We start from the raw sequence: 15,983 nt of genomic DNA on the forward strand, positions 1-15,983 counted from the left end.
ACTTGAAAGTCATGGCTGCGATATAATTATTTACTCGGACAATTGCTGTGGCCAACAAAAGAACAGGTTTGTGTTTGCGATGTACTATTATGCAGTCAGTAAGTTTGACATTAATTCCATTCAACATAACTTTTTGATTCGAGGTCATACGCAAAACGAAGGCGACGTAGCGCATTCGGTTATTGAAAAAGCTGTAACAAGAGCAAAAAATGCTGGATCTATTAATGTACCCGACCAATACATGTCACTGATTCGCGGGGCGAAGAAGACTGGTAAACCATTTGTGGTAAAAGAAATGAATTACGATGATTTCTTTGATTTGAAGTCACTTGAGGAAAACATGAAGTTCAATATAGCAAAAAATTTAAACGGAGATGTAATCAAAACTGGTGATATTAAATGCATTAAATTCACAAAGAATTGTGAAAATTACCAATATCGAACAACTTACAAAACTGAAAACTGGGAGGAAGCAAAAGCTATAATTCAACCAAGAGGAAAAAATTTACGCGGAAGTAGAGGCAACGCCCAAAGAATACATGAAATTCCCTTCAAGCAAGCATATACTTCAAAAATACCAATTACAGAACGCAAAAAGCGTGATTTATTGCAATTAGTGGAGGCAAATATCATACCAAGATACAATGAAAGTTTCTACATTTCATTTTTTGTACTTCTAACATTCTATAGAGTCACATTTCCACTTGCAAGGAAAACAAGTTTATTGAAACCGCAGTGTTAAAGACTCCCTGATTTTCCTGGGAATGTGACAATAAATTAAAGGTTTTTAATTTTTTAAGAGTACCCAATTAGTACAAAATTAATGCTAAAATTCCGTAATTATAGTATTTAAATAGGTACAATACGTGACCAATGACTGATTTAATATGAAACGTCGCTGAAAACCGTTCGTAAAATGGTAAGAAGACTAAGATTAAAAAGTCTGATTAATAGTAAAGTTCTATATGTAGAATTAAGAAAGTTTGTTATACTGCTTTGATTTTTTAATTAATAAAACTTTAGAAAAGTATGATATTGTGTTTTGATTGTTATGACATAACTGCATGGTAAATTGTTTTCTAGTGGCATAACGTCACTTCTGGGAGGGTTGTAAATTTAAAATGTTTATATTTTTTTATTACAAAGTTGTGAGACGTTTGCTTTTACTTTGATATGAAGTTTAAAGTTGTAGTTTAAATAATTACCAGTTCATTTTTTAGACAAGAAGAACTATACATCATAATAGGATGTCGAATTTTCAAACGCTTCTCCTGAAAAATTACATTTTTTGCATAAGTGACAGTTTAGCACCGGAGGTGCGATATATTATCAAGGCAAATGCAGGTGCATGAATACGTGTTCCGATATATTATGAATTTACTATATATTCAGTTTATCAGGAAACGGTCAGCAATCCTGTTTTTAACCGGATCGCCGATAATTTGAAGATTCTTAATAAATTAGTAATACTCATGTTTCTCCGTGTTGGTTAGGTCATGCTTCTCGGAGTTAGACGGAGCTGATGACGCAAGACGATCATTATTTAGCCAGTTAGTTTTTTTTCTTAAAGGAAAATGAATTTATATTGAAAACTCGATGACTTTGTTAATTGCGTATGTTTTTTTACTCTGCCAGTCATAAGTTATTGTGCAGAGTTTGCTGCAAGTAAGGGAAACATAATTTATGTTTTTGTAACCAATCTAAAGGGTATTTTGTAAGATTTGTTTGTGAAGATGCTCGTGTCGGCAATGCAATGGTCAAACTACGTAATGTAGCCGTAATGCAATGTTATTGGCCTGGCAGCTGCGACTGGTTGCGGTGCTTCTAGCTCCTCGATAAGTCTCGACCGTGACCCAGTCCCGAGCAATCTTAGCTTTATCATTTAAATTACAATAATTGTGACTCCATTTTACTACGAAATTTGAAAACAGATTCCTCAATGACGATCCTTTGATTTTTTTTTTTTATATATTCAATAATATTGTTATTGGGTTTATAAAAACAGTTTATTTTTAAACAAGTTCTGCTGTGTAATTATTATTACGCGTGACAGCTGTTTCGCCCTCTGAAGGCATTATCAAACTGTAACACAAACTGTATCAACTGTAATCAAACTGTAACTGTAACTCTACAAATTAAACTTAATAACAATAAATAAAAAACGATCCTTTGACATATCAAATGATAATATAATATTATTTATATTGTATTAACCCTCTCAAACTGACATTGAAAATCATGATTTATTTGCTCCTATTATTAATTAGACTAATTACCCATAAAACCTCTTTTTAATCCCTACATTCCTACCTGCCCCTCATACCTTCCCCCCCTCTCTTTCCTGTCCTTCAAAAGACCTCAGATTTTCCTAAGGATCTTCTGTGTGGGGTCAGTGTAAAAAAAATCCCATGGTTTTTGGTGGAGAAGTTTTGAAAGTTTAAAATTCCCGATATTGTAATGCTTATTAGATATAGTTCGCCTAGCAAATATATTTCCCACCCAGTTTCCGTTAGTCACTACTACCCGCTACTTAAAATTTAAGGTTTTTAAATGTTAGGGCTAAGGTAAATTAGTTTACCGCAGATTTTAATCACCGATTTAGTTATACCACTCATGAAACAAGCGAGCCTTATCTCCTCAACGTGCATCCGTCCAGTAAAGTTTATCAGGGAGAAGAACCGCCGCAACCTTAAATTATGTCGCTCTTGAATTATTCGGTTTTAATTTCCAGCGAATATCTTGACTTTCTTCTTTATTCTATGTTTATAGACAACAATTCAAATATTTGAAAATGGCAGTAATCTATCTTCTGTATATAAATAAGAAAGGACGGATTGATTCGCAGAATTTGAACAATTCATCAAAATTAAAAGTAGATTTGTGAAGGTTCTATTTATGTTCTGTTATTGTATGTTATTATATATAAACATTTATAAGTAAACCATAGACAAAATGCGAGAAATAATTAACTAAAAAATCTGCCTCAACACAGGTTCGCCTAGTGAGGCAGGTTATGCACAACATAAAATATAGTATATTATGCCATTTCTTTATAACACTCGTACATATTTACTTATATTAGAAACTGTTCTATTATTTTAATATTAGTTTTTCAACTATGTCATTGTTACCAACTTACATATAGGTATTTTACTTACTAATGATATACTATACAGGGTGTATCGGCACGTACCCGACAAACTTTAACCAGCTATTCCTTAGCATATTTGGAGTAAAAAATCTTATGTGCACTTTGCTGTCCGGTAACGTTTTTTTTAATAAAAAATTTATTATTCATATTTTCACCACATGTCACCACTGTTTTATCCTTAGACAAAGTTTGAAAACCCATCTGACAAATATTTTATTCCAATTCCGTTGAATAATGCACGTGTGTACCTATATTGGCGCACGTTTACAGTCACAACGAAATAGCACGGCACCATTCGTCTCATTTTTAACTATTATTATTTAGTGTGTGCGAAAGAGCGAAGACGCTTTTTGACACACTTGCTTATAACAGCTGTTTAACACGAAACGCAATGCCAATGACAGTGATGTAGTGTGGAAATTTTAAATTTTTTTGTTTTTAATTGAAAAAAAAATGCTACCGGACAGCAAAGTGCCCATAACATTTTTTACTCCAAATGTGCTAAGGAATAGCTGGTTAAAGTTTGTCGGGTTAGTGCCGATACACCCTGTATATTCTGTAATTTTTTTGATGAAATAAACAATTTTAATTAATATCATTATTAGCCAGCTGTTTCACAAAACTGAAATCATGAAAGAACTAGAATAGAACTTGAAAATCAACTTTGAAATTTGATGAATTGTTCAATGAAACAACCCGCCCTAAATGTTCGTTTGTTCAAAATCTCCGAAAGTTCTTCACCCATTGCTTTGAAATTTTAACACAACGTTACTTTCGTGTGTTTTATATACCTATATTCTATAGATGTCACCCGTGACAGGTAAAAATATGTTTTTTTTAAACAGCGTAATCTGTTGGATAAACATGATTTTTAGAAAAATAGTATTTTTATTTTATCTGCATAGACAGACTGAGCCACAGCAATGCGTGGCTGGGTACATTTAATATAATTTCTCGGCACTAAGGCATCTGCCATTGTTTTGGAGCTAATTAGTAGTAATTTATTCATCGATGCTTGCTTGTTGGTTTAACCGAAGGAGCAATTTACTGGTCGGGAGTAACAGGCCTATAAACGACGAAGCCGGAGTTTATGAGATTATTTTATGGGTTTCTTCGCTTCTGGTAAGCAATCGTGATTTAGTCCCTTGATTTATTGCCAATAAAACGCTCGAATGGTGGAATCAAAGCACATTTATTGATTCATTGATACTCGGTTATCGTGCCTCCAAACTATTCAACTCAACCAACTAAGGAACACCGATTTTATACGCTGAAGATTATAATAATATAATTGCGTGTAGGCATGAGGCATGTTCACGTTCAATGATCCTGAATTGTTATTTCGGTAAATCTCTAGATGAATATGTTGTAATTGATATATATATATTTTACATAACATTTAAACAGAACTTTAGAACATTCACGGAGGAAAAACAGGATTTATATAATCTCAAGTTAAATTCTGTAATTAATTTATCTAACTTCCTGTACGAACAATATATTCGAGGATCAAATAACACTGGCGCACTCCACGGTGACAGAACTGACGTAAAACAAAATGACTACCAGAATAGCGGCGTGGTCTTGCCAGTAGGACAATAAAATTACCTGTTTAGTAAGTGGTTGAGTCCATAGTCCATATTATTATTTCTTTAAAAAACTATGTGAATAACTTTTTTTAATCTTTTTTTGAAAAACTATGTGAATAACTGAAGAAAAAAGCACATAAAATAATAAGATTTGTAGAACAATATAATATTTTGGGGGGTTGTCAAACAGCTGTTTATTATCCGTAAAGTCAATTTGTTCTTTTCGGAACAGCTCAAATGGTTTCTAACAAATTCTTGCTTCCTTTACCGCCATAGTTAGAAATATGAACTAAACCTTATTAGAAAGAAAAAAATACCAAGCTTCCTTACCTTCAAATGTAGAATTGACCACAGAATAATTAAAACGTATACCTATGAAACCAAAAGTTCTGACCGCAATTTTAGAAAAAATATGAAACTATGTGATTTTTTTATATGAATCTACAAAAAGTGAGGCAGCAGTATGTTTATAATACATTTTGTCTAATAAATTATGTTAATATTTTTTTCGTTAATTTTACCATTAAATTTAGATCAGTGTTTAGTTGAGCGTTTTAAAACTTTTTCTGTTTGATTTCAAAATTTTAATATAAAGCGTTTTCACCACCTTTCTAAAATATTTTTTACTTTTCGGATAGTTTCAGAAATATCCCATTTTTTGGATTTATTGAGAAGCGGAAATACGCAGTTCTCCGACTTTCTGATAGCTTCTTTAAGAAATGTAACGGTCAATATGCCAGAGGCCTGAGAGGTTAATAAATTGTTAGGGGACTGCAATAATTGTTTCGGTAATGAATTATTCTAGAATTTATAGGACAAAGTTCGCTGTAGTCGTGTAATTAGGTGTTTTATGCAACGACCATCAAAAAATGATTAGTTTTTTTTTTAAATTTGGTCCACTGTGCGGCGTGTTGCCCACTGTCCTTTCCTCGCGAGGTCGCCAGTATCCGATATTGGTATTGTCGGGTCCCCGAACTCAGTCGATTTCTTTTGTTATGTCAAACTGACTTCATTTCACGGTTCCGGGAATAGATTGGAATTAACTTTACTGTCGGATGCGATGCAATGAGACCATGTCGACATGCCAGTCAACGAATAACATCAACAGCCTTCTTCCGATCCCCCGATAGTGAAAATGATGTTCTGGCCTAACTTTTAATGCGCGTCGTATGTTCTATTCGGAGTTCTGTTGAATAATATGCTTGCACTTACTCCTCAGGCCTCTGGTCTATTTTCAGGTCGGAGTATTTAAAAAAAAAAACAAAAAAAAAAAAAATTTAAATGAAAATAAAAAAAATAAATAAAATGGCTCGCTTTACGTTTTTTGTAACTATAATTACCGATAACAAAAATAAAATAAAACACGCATTTTATTAGACAAATGTTTTACAATGTCATTGTTACTTCACTTTTTATCGTTTCATTCAAAAATAATTAATTAAAAATTCACGAAGTTTCGTAAGTTTTTTTTCATATTGTTGTTTGAATTTTTGATTACATAAAGGTGCACATTTTAATTAATCTGTGTTTGATTTCTAGATTTGAATATAAACAACAGCAAAAACTCCAACAAATAATGAACCATGTAAAAGATACCTTTATGTTCTAATCTTTATCATTATGTGTATATATGTACCTACCTAGTACTTTTAAATTAGAAAGCTACCCAAGCAGCAGTTAATCTTATGTTTAATTGGATATTTTATTTTATTCTATTTCTTCTCTTTGTTATTCATATTTATACAAAATATGTTAGTAGGCTTAGGCATCAGTTAAAAGTACATATTATTTCATTATTATTTTAATACTATACTTATCAAACAACTTATCAAAATGTTAATACTCATCCTAATTTGACTGTCCTAAAACGGGAATCCTCCTAGTTGGGCAGTCAAAACATTTCTTAAATAATGTATGTAAATGTATAATCTTTTACCAAATATAAATAAATAAATATAAAAAAAAACCGTGGTGTTTTTTTTTCTTTCTAACACCGTGATCATATTTCTCAAAATAAATTATTCCCAAAAGCGAACAAATTACCCTGTAAATACAAATAAGAATTTGAGTCATAATAATACAATTATGACCTTTATTCCTCCCCAATCCCAATGCAGGGGAAGTTCCTATGCGGGTTTGTCGGGTATCACACGCTTTTTGAGGATCCCACGAATATAATGAAACGCGATGATCGGAAAATCAAATTTCCGGAACAGGATGGGTTATTTCCGCTTTGAAATAATTATAATACATTAAAATGGTTTTTATTCTCATTTAAAGATTGAATTTTCACAACAATTGTATCTGTATATATCCAATAAGTAATACCCAGACCTCGCGACATAAAAATAATGTTTCTAGTTTTTATTATTTAATAAATAAAAATCAAAATTTTCTCTAAAGTTGATTTGTAAGTAGGTATTTAAAAACCTACCTACTTAGTAATTTAAACTATTTTTTATGTGACATTTCCTCATAGTGTCCGAAAAAAATGTCGTTAACTTAATGACAATTCCTTTTTCAAACTAAGGACGGGTTGTTTCGGAGAATTTGAACAATTCATCAAATTTCAACGTTCATTTTCAAGCTCTGTGAAAGATTTTTTCAAGTTCTGTTTTTATTTCAGTTTTGTCAAGCAACTAACCTACAATGATATAGTAACAGAACTTCAATAGGACTTTCACAGAACCCGAAAATGAACGTTGAAATTTGATGAATTGTTCAAATTCTCCGAAACAACCCGTCCTAAGTGTGATTTGTTGTAAATTAAAATCTTTAACTTTTTAACATCACAAACTTCGTGAGAATCCTGGGGAATTTCGATTTTGGTGTCTGCATTCCTTTGACTTGGTATTACTTGTTTTATTTTGGGTGATAACTTCTCTCTTATATTTGTGTTCTTTTTAAAGCTATATAAGTATTATAAATATTATACTTAAATAAGCAACCAAAAACATTTTTCTCCAGAAATTGTTGGTACAAATCAAATCGGCTATTTCTGTACTTACTCCACGAGATAAAACACGAATTGATTTATTATTTAACAAAAAAACACATTTTTGTCACGTAAACACCATATCCGACGGATTGTTTCACAGATTTTGAACAATTCATCAAAATAAGTTAATTTTCAAGTTCTGTGAAAGTTCTATTCAAGTCTATTATTATTTCATTATGAGCGAGTTGCTTGCTTCACTTTTAAATTTGATGAGTTGTTAAACTGTAAAAGAATGTTATTTTTTAAGTTCTGCTAAAGATCTTTTCGTTGTCTGTTATTAATTTAGTTCTTTCAAGTAACTGACTAATAATGATATAATAACAGAACTTGAATAGGAATTTCACAAAACCCGAACGTTGAAAGTTGATGAATTGTTCAAATTCTGTGAAACAACCCAACCTAAGTCTATTCAAATGTATTCAAGTGGATCGTATTTATAGGGAGCAAAAATAATAATGTGATTGTCATAGACCTTATTCGATTTTGGTTGTGACTCTGTCTGCAACTCCAATGAACTCTAGAACTTGGATTTGCTTTTAATTTAGTGTCATAAAAACAAATTAACTGTTTGTTTAAAGAAATTCAGACAAGCGATAAAGTGCCACCTGTGGTATAGTATTTTAAAAGAAAATTATTTATGGTCTATTTCAATTTATAATTATAATATCCCGTGATTTTTGTCGGGCCTGTGCTAATGCACAATAAAAGTATATGTATTCTGAATGTTTTAAAGCTGTGTTGACTCAAGTTAATCCTTTGGTTACCAACCACTTGAAGCATCTGAGATTCTGGCCATTTCCATGCGTTCTTTTCCTCACGTAACACGATAAGTCTCGCTGATAACGTCTCAAGTGTGTTAGGATTTGAACTCTCTCTTATCACTCATTTTAAACGAATATTATTTATTAATTTGAACTTACTACATACGTTCAATGAGGATTTTCGCTCTATTTAAAAAAAATACTATTTTAATCGTTTAACTTGATGCCTGTATTTTTTAAAGCACGATAAATTAGAAAATTAATCTTTTTTAACACTCGTTTAAACGAATCTATTTTTTTACACTAGCTCCACAAAGGAGGCCCAGAGGAAAATAATTTCCCTCGGGCCTATGTCATCTTTGGGGATGCTGTGTGAAGGGTTGTTTGAAGAAGAGGAAGATATGGGAAGGAAAAGGGTATGAGGGTTGGGTAAGAATCCAAGTGTCAGTGTGTCCAGGAGTGATGGACGTTTGAACTCCCTCTGATGCAAGGCGATGGGTCTAGAGTCCTGCTGCAGAGTTAAATAGATAGATTCCCTCAACCGGTCTCTCCAAATTTTCCCGGGCCGACGGTACAAGATACCAAATTATTTGAAGTTGAAAGTGGTGCCAAGAGAATCAGGGTAAGATGATTGACGTCACATAGTTGTCAACGAGGCCGACTAGTACAGGCCTGGGCGCGCCACCGCTACATTACGTAGTCAGTGCTGTCGCCAAGTAAACTGCACTTTTTCAAAATAGTCGCCAAGGCCTGTACTCTAGTTGGCTTTGGTTTTCAACCTGTCATGATGTCATTATCAAACCGTAGCGTTCAAATCGATGTTTATTGGTCTCAACTGTTCCCAACCGCCTGGAGCAAGTGAGACTAAGGTAACCCCATCATACCCCATACCTGGCTATACAGATATGGTCACCAAACACGGCTAAAGCCATTTCAAGCAACGTTTCAATTCTCAATGGTGGTCTTACACTAGGGCAATACTTAGAGTGTCTTCCATTCTGGAAGTGCTGCAAGTATACCATATATTATTTTTAAATTAATTAATTCTGAAATAACACAAATTCTTCAAATAAAATTTATTGCTCGCGCTGGGATTTGAAACCGCGACCCTTGTTATGCTAGTCGAGAGCCTTACCCCTCGACTTCGAAGGTATATCCAGAAGATACCTGCAATACATCACGTACGTTGTTCTAATTCGATGTGAATTAAAAAAAAAAAATTACCTCGTTATGTAATATTTTTCATTTGAAATCCGCATTGCATTGTTTTTATACGGTGTTTGTGTTGGTGGCCATTAGAAATGCATATCAAGCGTTAAAAAATATTGCAACCTTGCACTTGACTGCGTTTGCACACTTAAATAATTAGCGGCTAACCGATAATATTATTGTCGCTATGTTCACACTTAATACTTTTAAATAACTTCAACATAATACTGTAATAAAATGTAGTTATTGCATTATTTTATTTGCAGGTAGGTACTCAAATAAAATGTTGTAGCTATGTTGATTTTTTTACACTTTTTGCGTGACTTGTTATAAAATTAACACTTTTTATTTGAATCATTCATGTCGTCATCAGCCATATTATCTTCACTGCCGGATGAAGGATTCACCTTTAGCTAATCCTCTTCCCCCCACCTCCCCCAGCTGTAACTTCTTGGGTAAATAGACCAACCCCTCTTTACCTCCCGTTTCTCTCCCCTTTCCAAGTCATGTGTTTTTAAAACGTTACATATTTTCTGTAACCATTTCCCCCTCACTAGACTAGATATTCAAGAGTTTTCCAAACTTGATACATTATTATAAAATGACTAGCGCAGACCCGTGAAAAATCATGGGATATTGTAATTTTAGTATTTGTGAAGCTGAAAGTATTTACAAAAAAGTCTTAAGAACAAGAGTCTAAAAGACACTGTTAGTAAACTTAAGACGTATGTCAAAAAATTAAACAAAAGAAGTAGATATACATTTCAAATATAGAATTAATAATTAATAAAATAATTTCAGTACCTACTTCATTGCTTTTCTTAATCGTTCCCACAATCAGTTCACATTTTGAAATTCAAAGCAATTCCCAGTTCTGGAGTTCATTGAACCGGAGTTACAGGCACAGACATGCCACCGAAATTAGCATTTTTGATTCCTTAAAACAGGTGTCATCTTATCATAATTATAAGCGGAAAATTTTGCTTGTGCAATGATGTATAACTAAGCTAGCAAAGAAATTGAACCCACGACGCCTGGGTGGAAAGCTGACGCATTTGTCAACTCAGCTACTAACTTCTTTTTTTTCTAAAATTAATAAAAACAACCTGTTATGTGTACGATCATTACACATCTTGTGTTGAACATAATTACATTAATAATAATAATCTACCATTTTCCCCTGTATTTTTACAATATTTCTGAAATCACAAAAATATGAATAAGTTTGTGTACCATTGCTCCGGCATAATATTTCAATTTTATCCCTCGGGTTTATTCTCGTTGACGACTTTGTCATTTTTTCCCCGGTACGTTTGACATAAGGCGCACGCCGAAGGGGCTGGGGGTAGGGTCTGATTTAGGGAGGGAGCCCCCCACGCGATATAATATTATATATTTTACATGCAGACGTGTGAACATCTTGGCACTCTTTTTTTAAGATCAAGAGATTTTTTTCATTCTTTCGATAAAAGTATAGGTTTCCATATAACTGACAGAAGTACACGAAAATACAAATAAATTTTAAAAAATTGTTTCATGTTGGAAGATCTTTCAGTATCAACCTGATGTGAGGTCGCGGTAACGAATCGAAAAATTTGTCGAATAGGCATAATAAACTATGTTTGTTGACCAGGTCGGAATAGTCTGCTACCTCCCGACCTCCCTCGTTCCATAAAAAACACATTATGCACATCAAAAAAAATCGGTAGTGTTATTTAGGGCCCCGTAGTAAGCGTTCAAAGATGGTTTGGAAGGGAGATATGTAAATACGAATGTTAGAGGAAGCACGCTTATATATATTAAAAAAAACGATAATAATTAAGCTAAAATGTTTGATGAAACGCGACTCGTTTGAAATAGAGCAAAAATCTCTCTACAAATGCTTTAGTTGCATTTAAAGATACACTGAATTTTTTCATGCCTATAACATTATTATAACATATTTTTATCGAAGGAATTTCATATAATTAACGTTTTGGAATAATAGTTCACATAACAATACCTAACGTTGATTATATTTCATGTACATATATAAATATATATATATATTTCATTTAATCAAAGTTAAGTATTATCTTCAATAATAACATTATTTTTTGGAACTTAAAACTCAAAAATTTAACGAGAAACTTGTTATTATACTTTGGTAGAAATTGGGTATGCGGTGACTTAATCGTATACAAAACTTTTTTTTTTTGTATTAGGCAATTCACCCTAAAAAGAGTGCTATGTGTATACAAAACTTAGTTGATAGTCGTAAACTTAGTTGATAGTCGTAAACTTAGTTGATAGTCGTATTTCATATAATTTTCTACAGCAGATAGTCGCTTACTTTTCATTTTCCTTTTTGCAAGGCCAACTCTAAACAGAACTCATTCGTATACAGATCCACAAATTCATCTAACTTAAATAAATTATTACCACATTGATATTTTTATCTTGATTACACCGGGCATTAAATAAAAATTCACTGGACAACTGGTATACTCAATCTAATCTAATTTATTCTAATCCTGTGTATATTCCCCCCACCATCCCCTCTCCCTCAACATATCTTTTAATTGAAAAATATGACATCTATATTGTCACACTTATATGTTATATCATTTACTATTAGCAGTCGATAGTTTATTATTGGCATATTTTACTATTTTTTTTCTTATAGTATGTATTTTCCTGATTCTGCGTTCAAAAAACCTGTAATCAAAAATACTAATTTCGATTATGTATTTGTACTGCGTTACTCTGGTTCGATAATCTCGGGAACTCGGATTTGCTTTTAATTTAGTGTCATTTTCAAAATTGGTACTGATTGTGTGAAAAATATAATATGTATATTAAACAAATTTTCTATTGTCTTTATCAAAATCAGAATTATAATATCTTGTGATTTTTTTAGTCTGTGCTAGTTCTGTATTTTTGTTTGGTTATTGGCTGGGATTTTTTTTTAAATTGATTAAATTTTTAGTCTTGCCGACATTTAGCACCTCTGCTGTAAGTAGTAACACATTAAATTAATTTAAATGTACATATTGCTTTCCCCGGTAAAATGCTCTCAGTTGCATAGTGCATTCGTTTGCTCGAAGCTAGGTTGCTCAAAGGGCGAGGTGAGGTGGGGAATCTAAATTCTATGAGCCTGCTACGAACTATATGTATGAGCCCTTCTCAGGTGTGCTCGGTTGTCACGCGGTGAAGGGAAGGGGCGGCACGTTAAGGGGAAGGGGGCACGGCGTACTCCGCCTCTGTTCTCTTCACTTCAGTCTCGTCTCGACGCTCGTCGTGAGAGGGTGTAGTCTACCCAAACGTTCGTGCGCAAACTACGTCTGAATTATTGTGATTCGAAGTTTTTGACAAGAGAACAAACATAGTTTTTTTTTTTTTTTTTAAATAAACAATCGACGTGTATAAAAATAATAATTCCATGTGTAAAAGATTATTACAAAGTTAAAAAAATATTTTGTATAATTTTTTTTTAATATTTCCGTGCGTTTAAAGGGAGTTTGATTCCGTCGAGCATTTGTTTGGCCAAATCGAGGGTGTTGGGTAGTTGAGGAAAGTCTCCCACCCCCGGGTATTTTTCCCGTCAAACACACGTGGCGCCTGATTTATATCCCAAACTCTAAACTGTTCGGAGAAAGTTCACAGTCTACAACCCGCGGTGATGTATCATCCGGGCAAGTCGCGAGGGCCCTGTACCCCTTTCCCGTCGCTGTCCCTCTACCCGTCGACCAAGACGCTGTGATAATATTACACTTAAATTGTATCTGTTCGTTTTATGGAATTTAATAACTTTTGTGAAAATATTTGGGTTTTGTTTGAAATTTTACCCATTCAGTGTAAAATTTTGTGCTTGTGTAAAAATAAACGCTCTCTTGTAGCAAACAAATTAATATTGCGCAACTGTCCAGAATAATTCAAAAGTTAAGTGTTTTTGCGATTTGAACTACACGTATATTTGATAAAGTTGTTTAAAAATATATTTTTAAATCATCGTTCGGTCTGGATCTGAAATCTTTTTCCAATGGGCGATTTGAGCATGACTGAGTTGTGACGCCCAAGTGTCGAGTTGTGGTCCGGCTCCATGGACAACCTGACGATGTACGGGTACGGGGGCGGCGAGGGCTACCTGCCCGGGCCCGCGCCCCCCGCCTACCTGCCGCAGCATCCGCTGCCGCCCATGCCGCCCTCCATGCACCACCTGCCGCCCTTGTCCCCCCAGTCCAAGAGGAGAAGGTATAGCCACTCAAACCTGATATTATCATTTAAGATTACCAATATGCACTTCCTTTGCATATTGGTAAACTGAATCCTTTTTTTACTTCTGCGGTGTTATGCAGTGTGACGCTTCCTCATAATTCTTGATTCAACGTATAATATTCATAATATTATATTATTTGTGTGGAAGTGATTCCGGGTCGCAATAGTTTTCACACCCTTTTAGAAGTCAAACAACAATGACTTAAACCTAACCTAATATACGTTCACTTCAATAAATCTCTTAACCCTTTAAATACATAATAATATTTGAGATGGATCATCCTCGCTAATTGTTGAACAGTCCAGATGACATGTAAGTCTATTTTAATCTTACTATGTATCATAAAAAAGTACACGTAGTAAGTAATGAAGCACTGATGTAGTGCACCATGTAGGTATATAATTTTTTAATGCTTTGGACGTGTTAGGACGTGTATAAAAAGGACGAAATTTCCGCGAGCCGAGCCATGAATCACGGGAAAGGAACAAAGCAACCGCAAGCGGAGTTTTGCGCCGTTCCTTTCCCATAATACGCAACTCGGCTTGCGGAAATTTTTTCCTGTTTATACGTTAGGGGTAGGAATAATTATGCCAATTTTCCTGAGTAAATCCTTTACTTTGAAATAAGTTGCCGAAGTTGGTGAATAAATCGTATTTCTTCTGTTACCCGTATCATGAGAATTATTTATGTCCTAAGGGCCTTGCTAATAAACGTGTTTTAAATTTTACACAACTGGTACACATCCATTAATGTATGGTAAATGGTTGTTTATCATTTGTGTAAAAATGAAAACTAAAGTTTATTAGTAAGGGTTTTGAAAAAATATTATTTACTTACTTACATGATTCCATATAATTGAGCTAGGATTCACTCACCAAACACAAGAGCCTCGTCTCTTTATGGTGAGGAAAAGCTATTATTATTCACCTTTATAACACTGTATAATATGTATAAATTGTATATTTATTGTAAAAAACATACAAATATTAAATAAAAAAAAAAAAAAAAAAAAAAAAAAAAAGGGGTAAGTCCATAAGGACATAACAAACGCACCTTTTTCAGAAAAATGGCAACAATATTGTAAATAAATTAATAAATCCGACCAAAGTAAAAAACTAAAGATGTGTTTTACTTATCAGCAGTTTTATTGTCATACTAATGTTATTATTTATGTGCCTCGTAAATTTTTGTATTACGCTATTATGTTATTGCGCCATTATGATCTTCTTGCAGATAATGCACCGTACATTCTTTTAATGAGGTTTTACCTCTTGATAACTGTAATTTATGTTAAATTGTGGCGTGGTATTAGATAAACACGAAGCGGTGCAGAAAACAAATAATAAAGTTCATGCTATTTATGAAGAACTTAGAAGAACTAGAGCTGCAATAAAACATATTTAATTATAAATACATAATTAATTATTCTAATAATGGTTAAAACTAATTAATTTATTATAATTTGATTAAACTGGTGCCACAAAATATATATTATGCTTTTTGCAGATCATTTATATTTTTTAAATTTCTTTTATCATGGCACTGCACACTGTGTATAGTCGTACCTAGATAGAGGAAAGTGGGGTAATGTCCAACACCTAAGGGAAAACGAAAAATATCTGAATAATGAAATATCTAATCGATTAAATAAAACCTTTTTTTCTCCAAGTCAAATTTCGGTATATTCCCTTGGAGATGAAACAACACATTTCAATAAAGAATAAAATACACTTAGAAATTAAATGAAAAAAAATGCTTGCTATTTTGAACTACCCGAAGTACACGGGGTAATGGCGAAAATCAAAGTTTTCATGAAAAACCCAATCTACATCAATAATAAATCTACAACACAAATTTATATTTCGTTTCACACTATTTGAATGTGTAGGTAGGTCATTGTTATGTTTGAAAAATGTAATAGTACAAAGAACAGAAACACCACCATTTAAGAACGTTGCAAATTTCACATAATTTTCAATAATAATATATAACTGTTCTTACCTTCAACGATGTGCGC

The 15,983-nt window shown here is 33.2% G+C and overlaps 1 protein-coding gene across 4 annotated transcripts in view; it reads left to right on the forward strand.

The window, feature by feature from the left end:
- Nucleotides 1-15,983, forward strand: part of tgo (Aryl hydrocarbon receptor nuclear translocator homolog tgo) — a 194,821-nt gene that overhangs the window by 24,126 nt on the left and 154,712 nt on the right. For 3 of the 4 annotated variants that reach the window (XM_089650661.1, XM_089650662.1, XM_089650663.1), the window contains exon 1: nt 12,983-13,941. The exons of the other annotated variant lie outside the window; for it this stretch is intronic. In XM_089650661.1, coding sequence (XP_089506787.1) covers nt 13,790-13,941 — 152 coding nt within the window. In that variant the 5' untranslated portion in view covers nt 12,983-13,789. Of the gene's footprint in view, nt 1-12,982; nt 13,942-15,983 lie in introns of those variants that run through there. 4 annotated transcript variants of the gene reach the window in all.

Source organism: Hesperophylax consimilis, chromosome 3 (assembly GCF_061612785.1).
Source record: "Hesperophylax consimilis isolate HC1 chromosome 3, BYU_Hcon_1.0, whole genome shotgun sequence".
Classification (NCBI taxonomy): domain Eukaryota; kingdom Metazoa; phylum Arthropoda; class Insecta; order Trichoptera; family Limnephilidae; genus Hesperophylax; species Hesperophylax consimilis.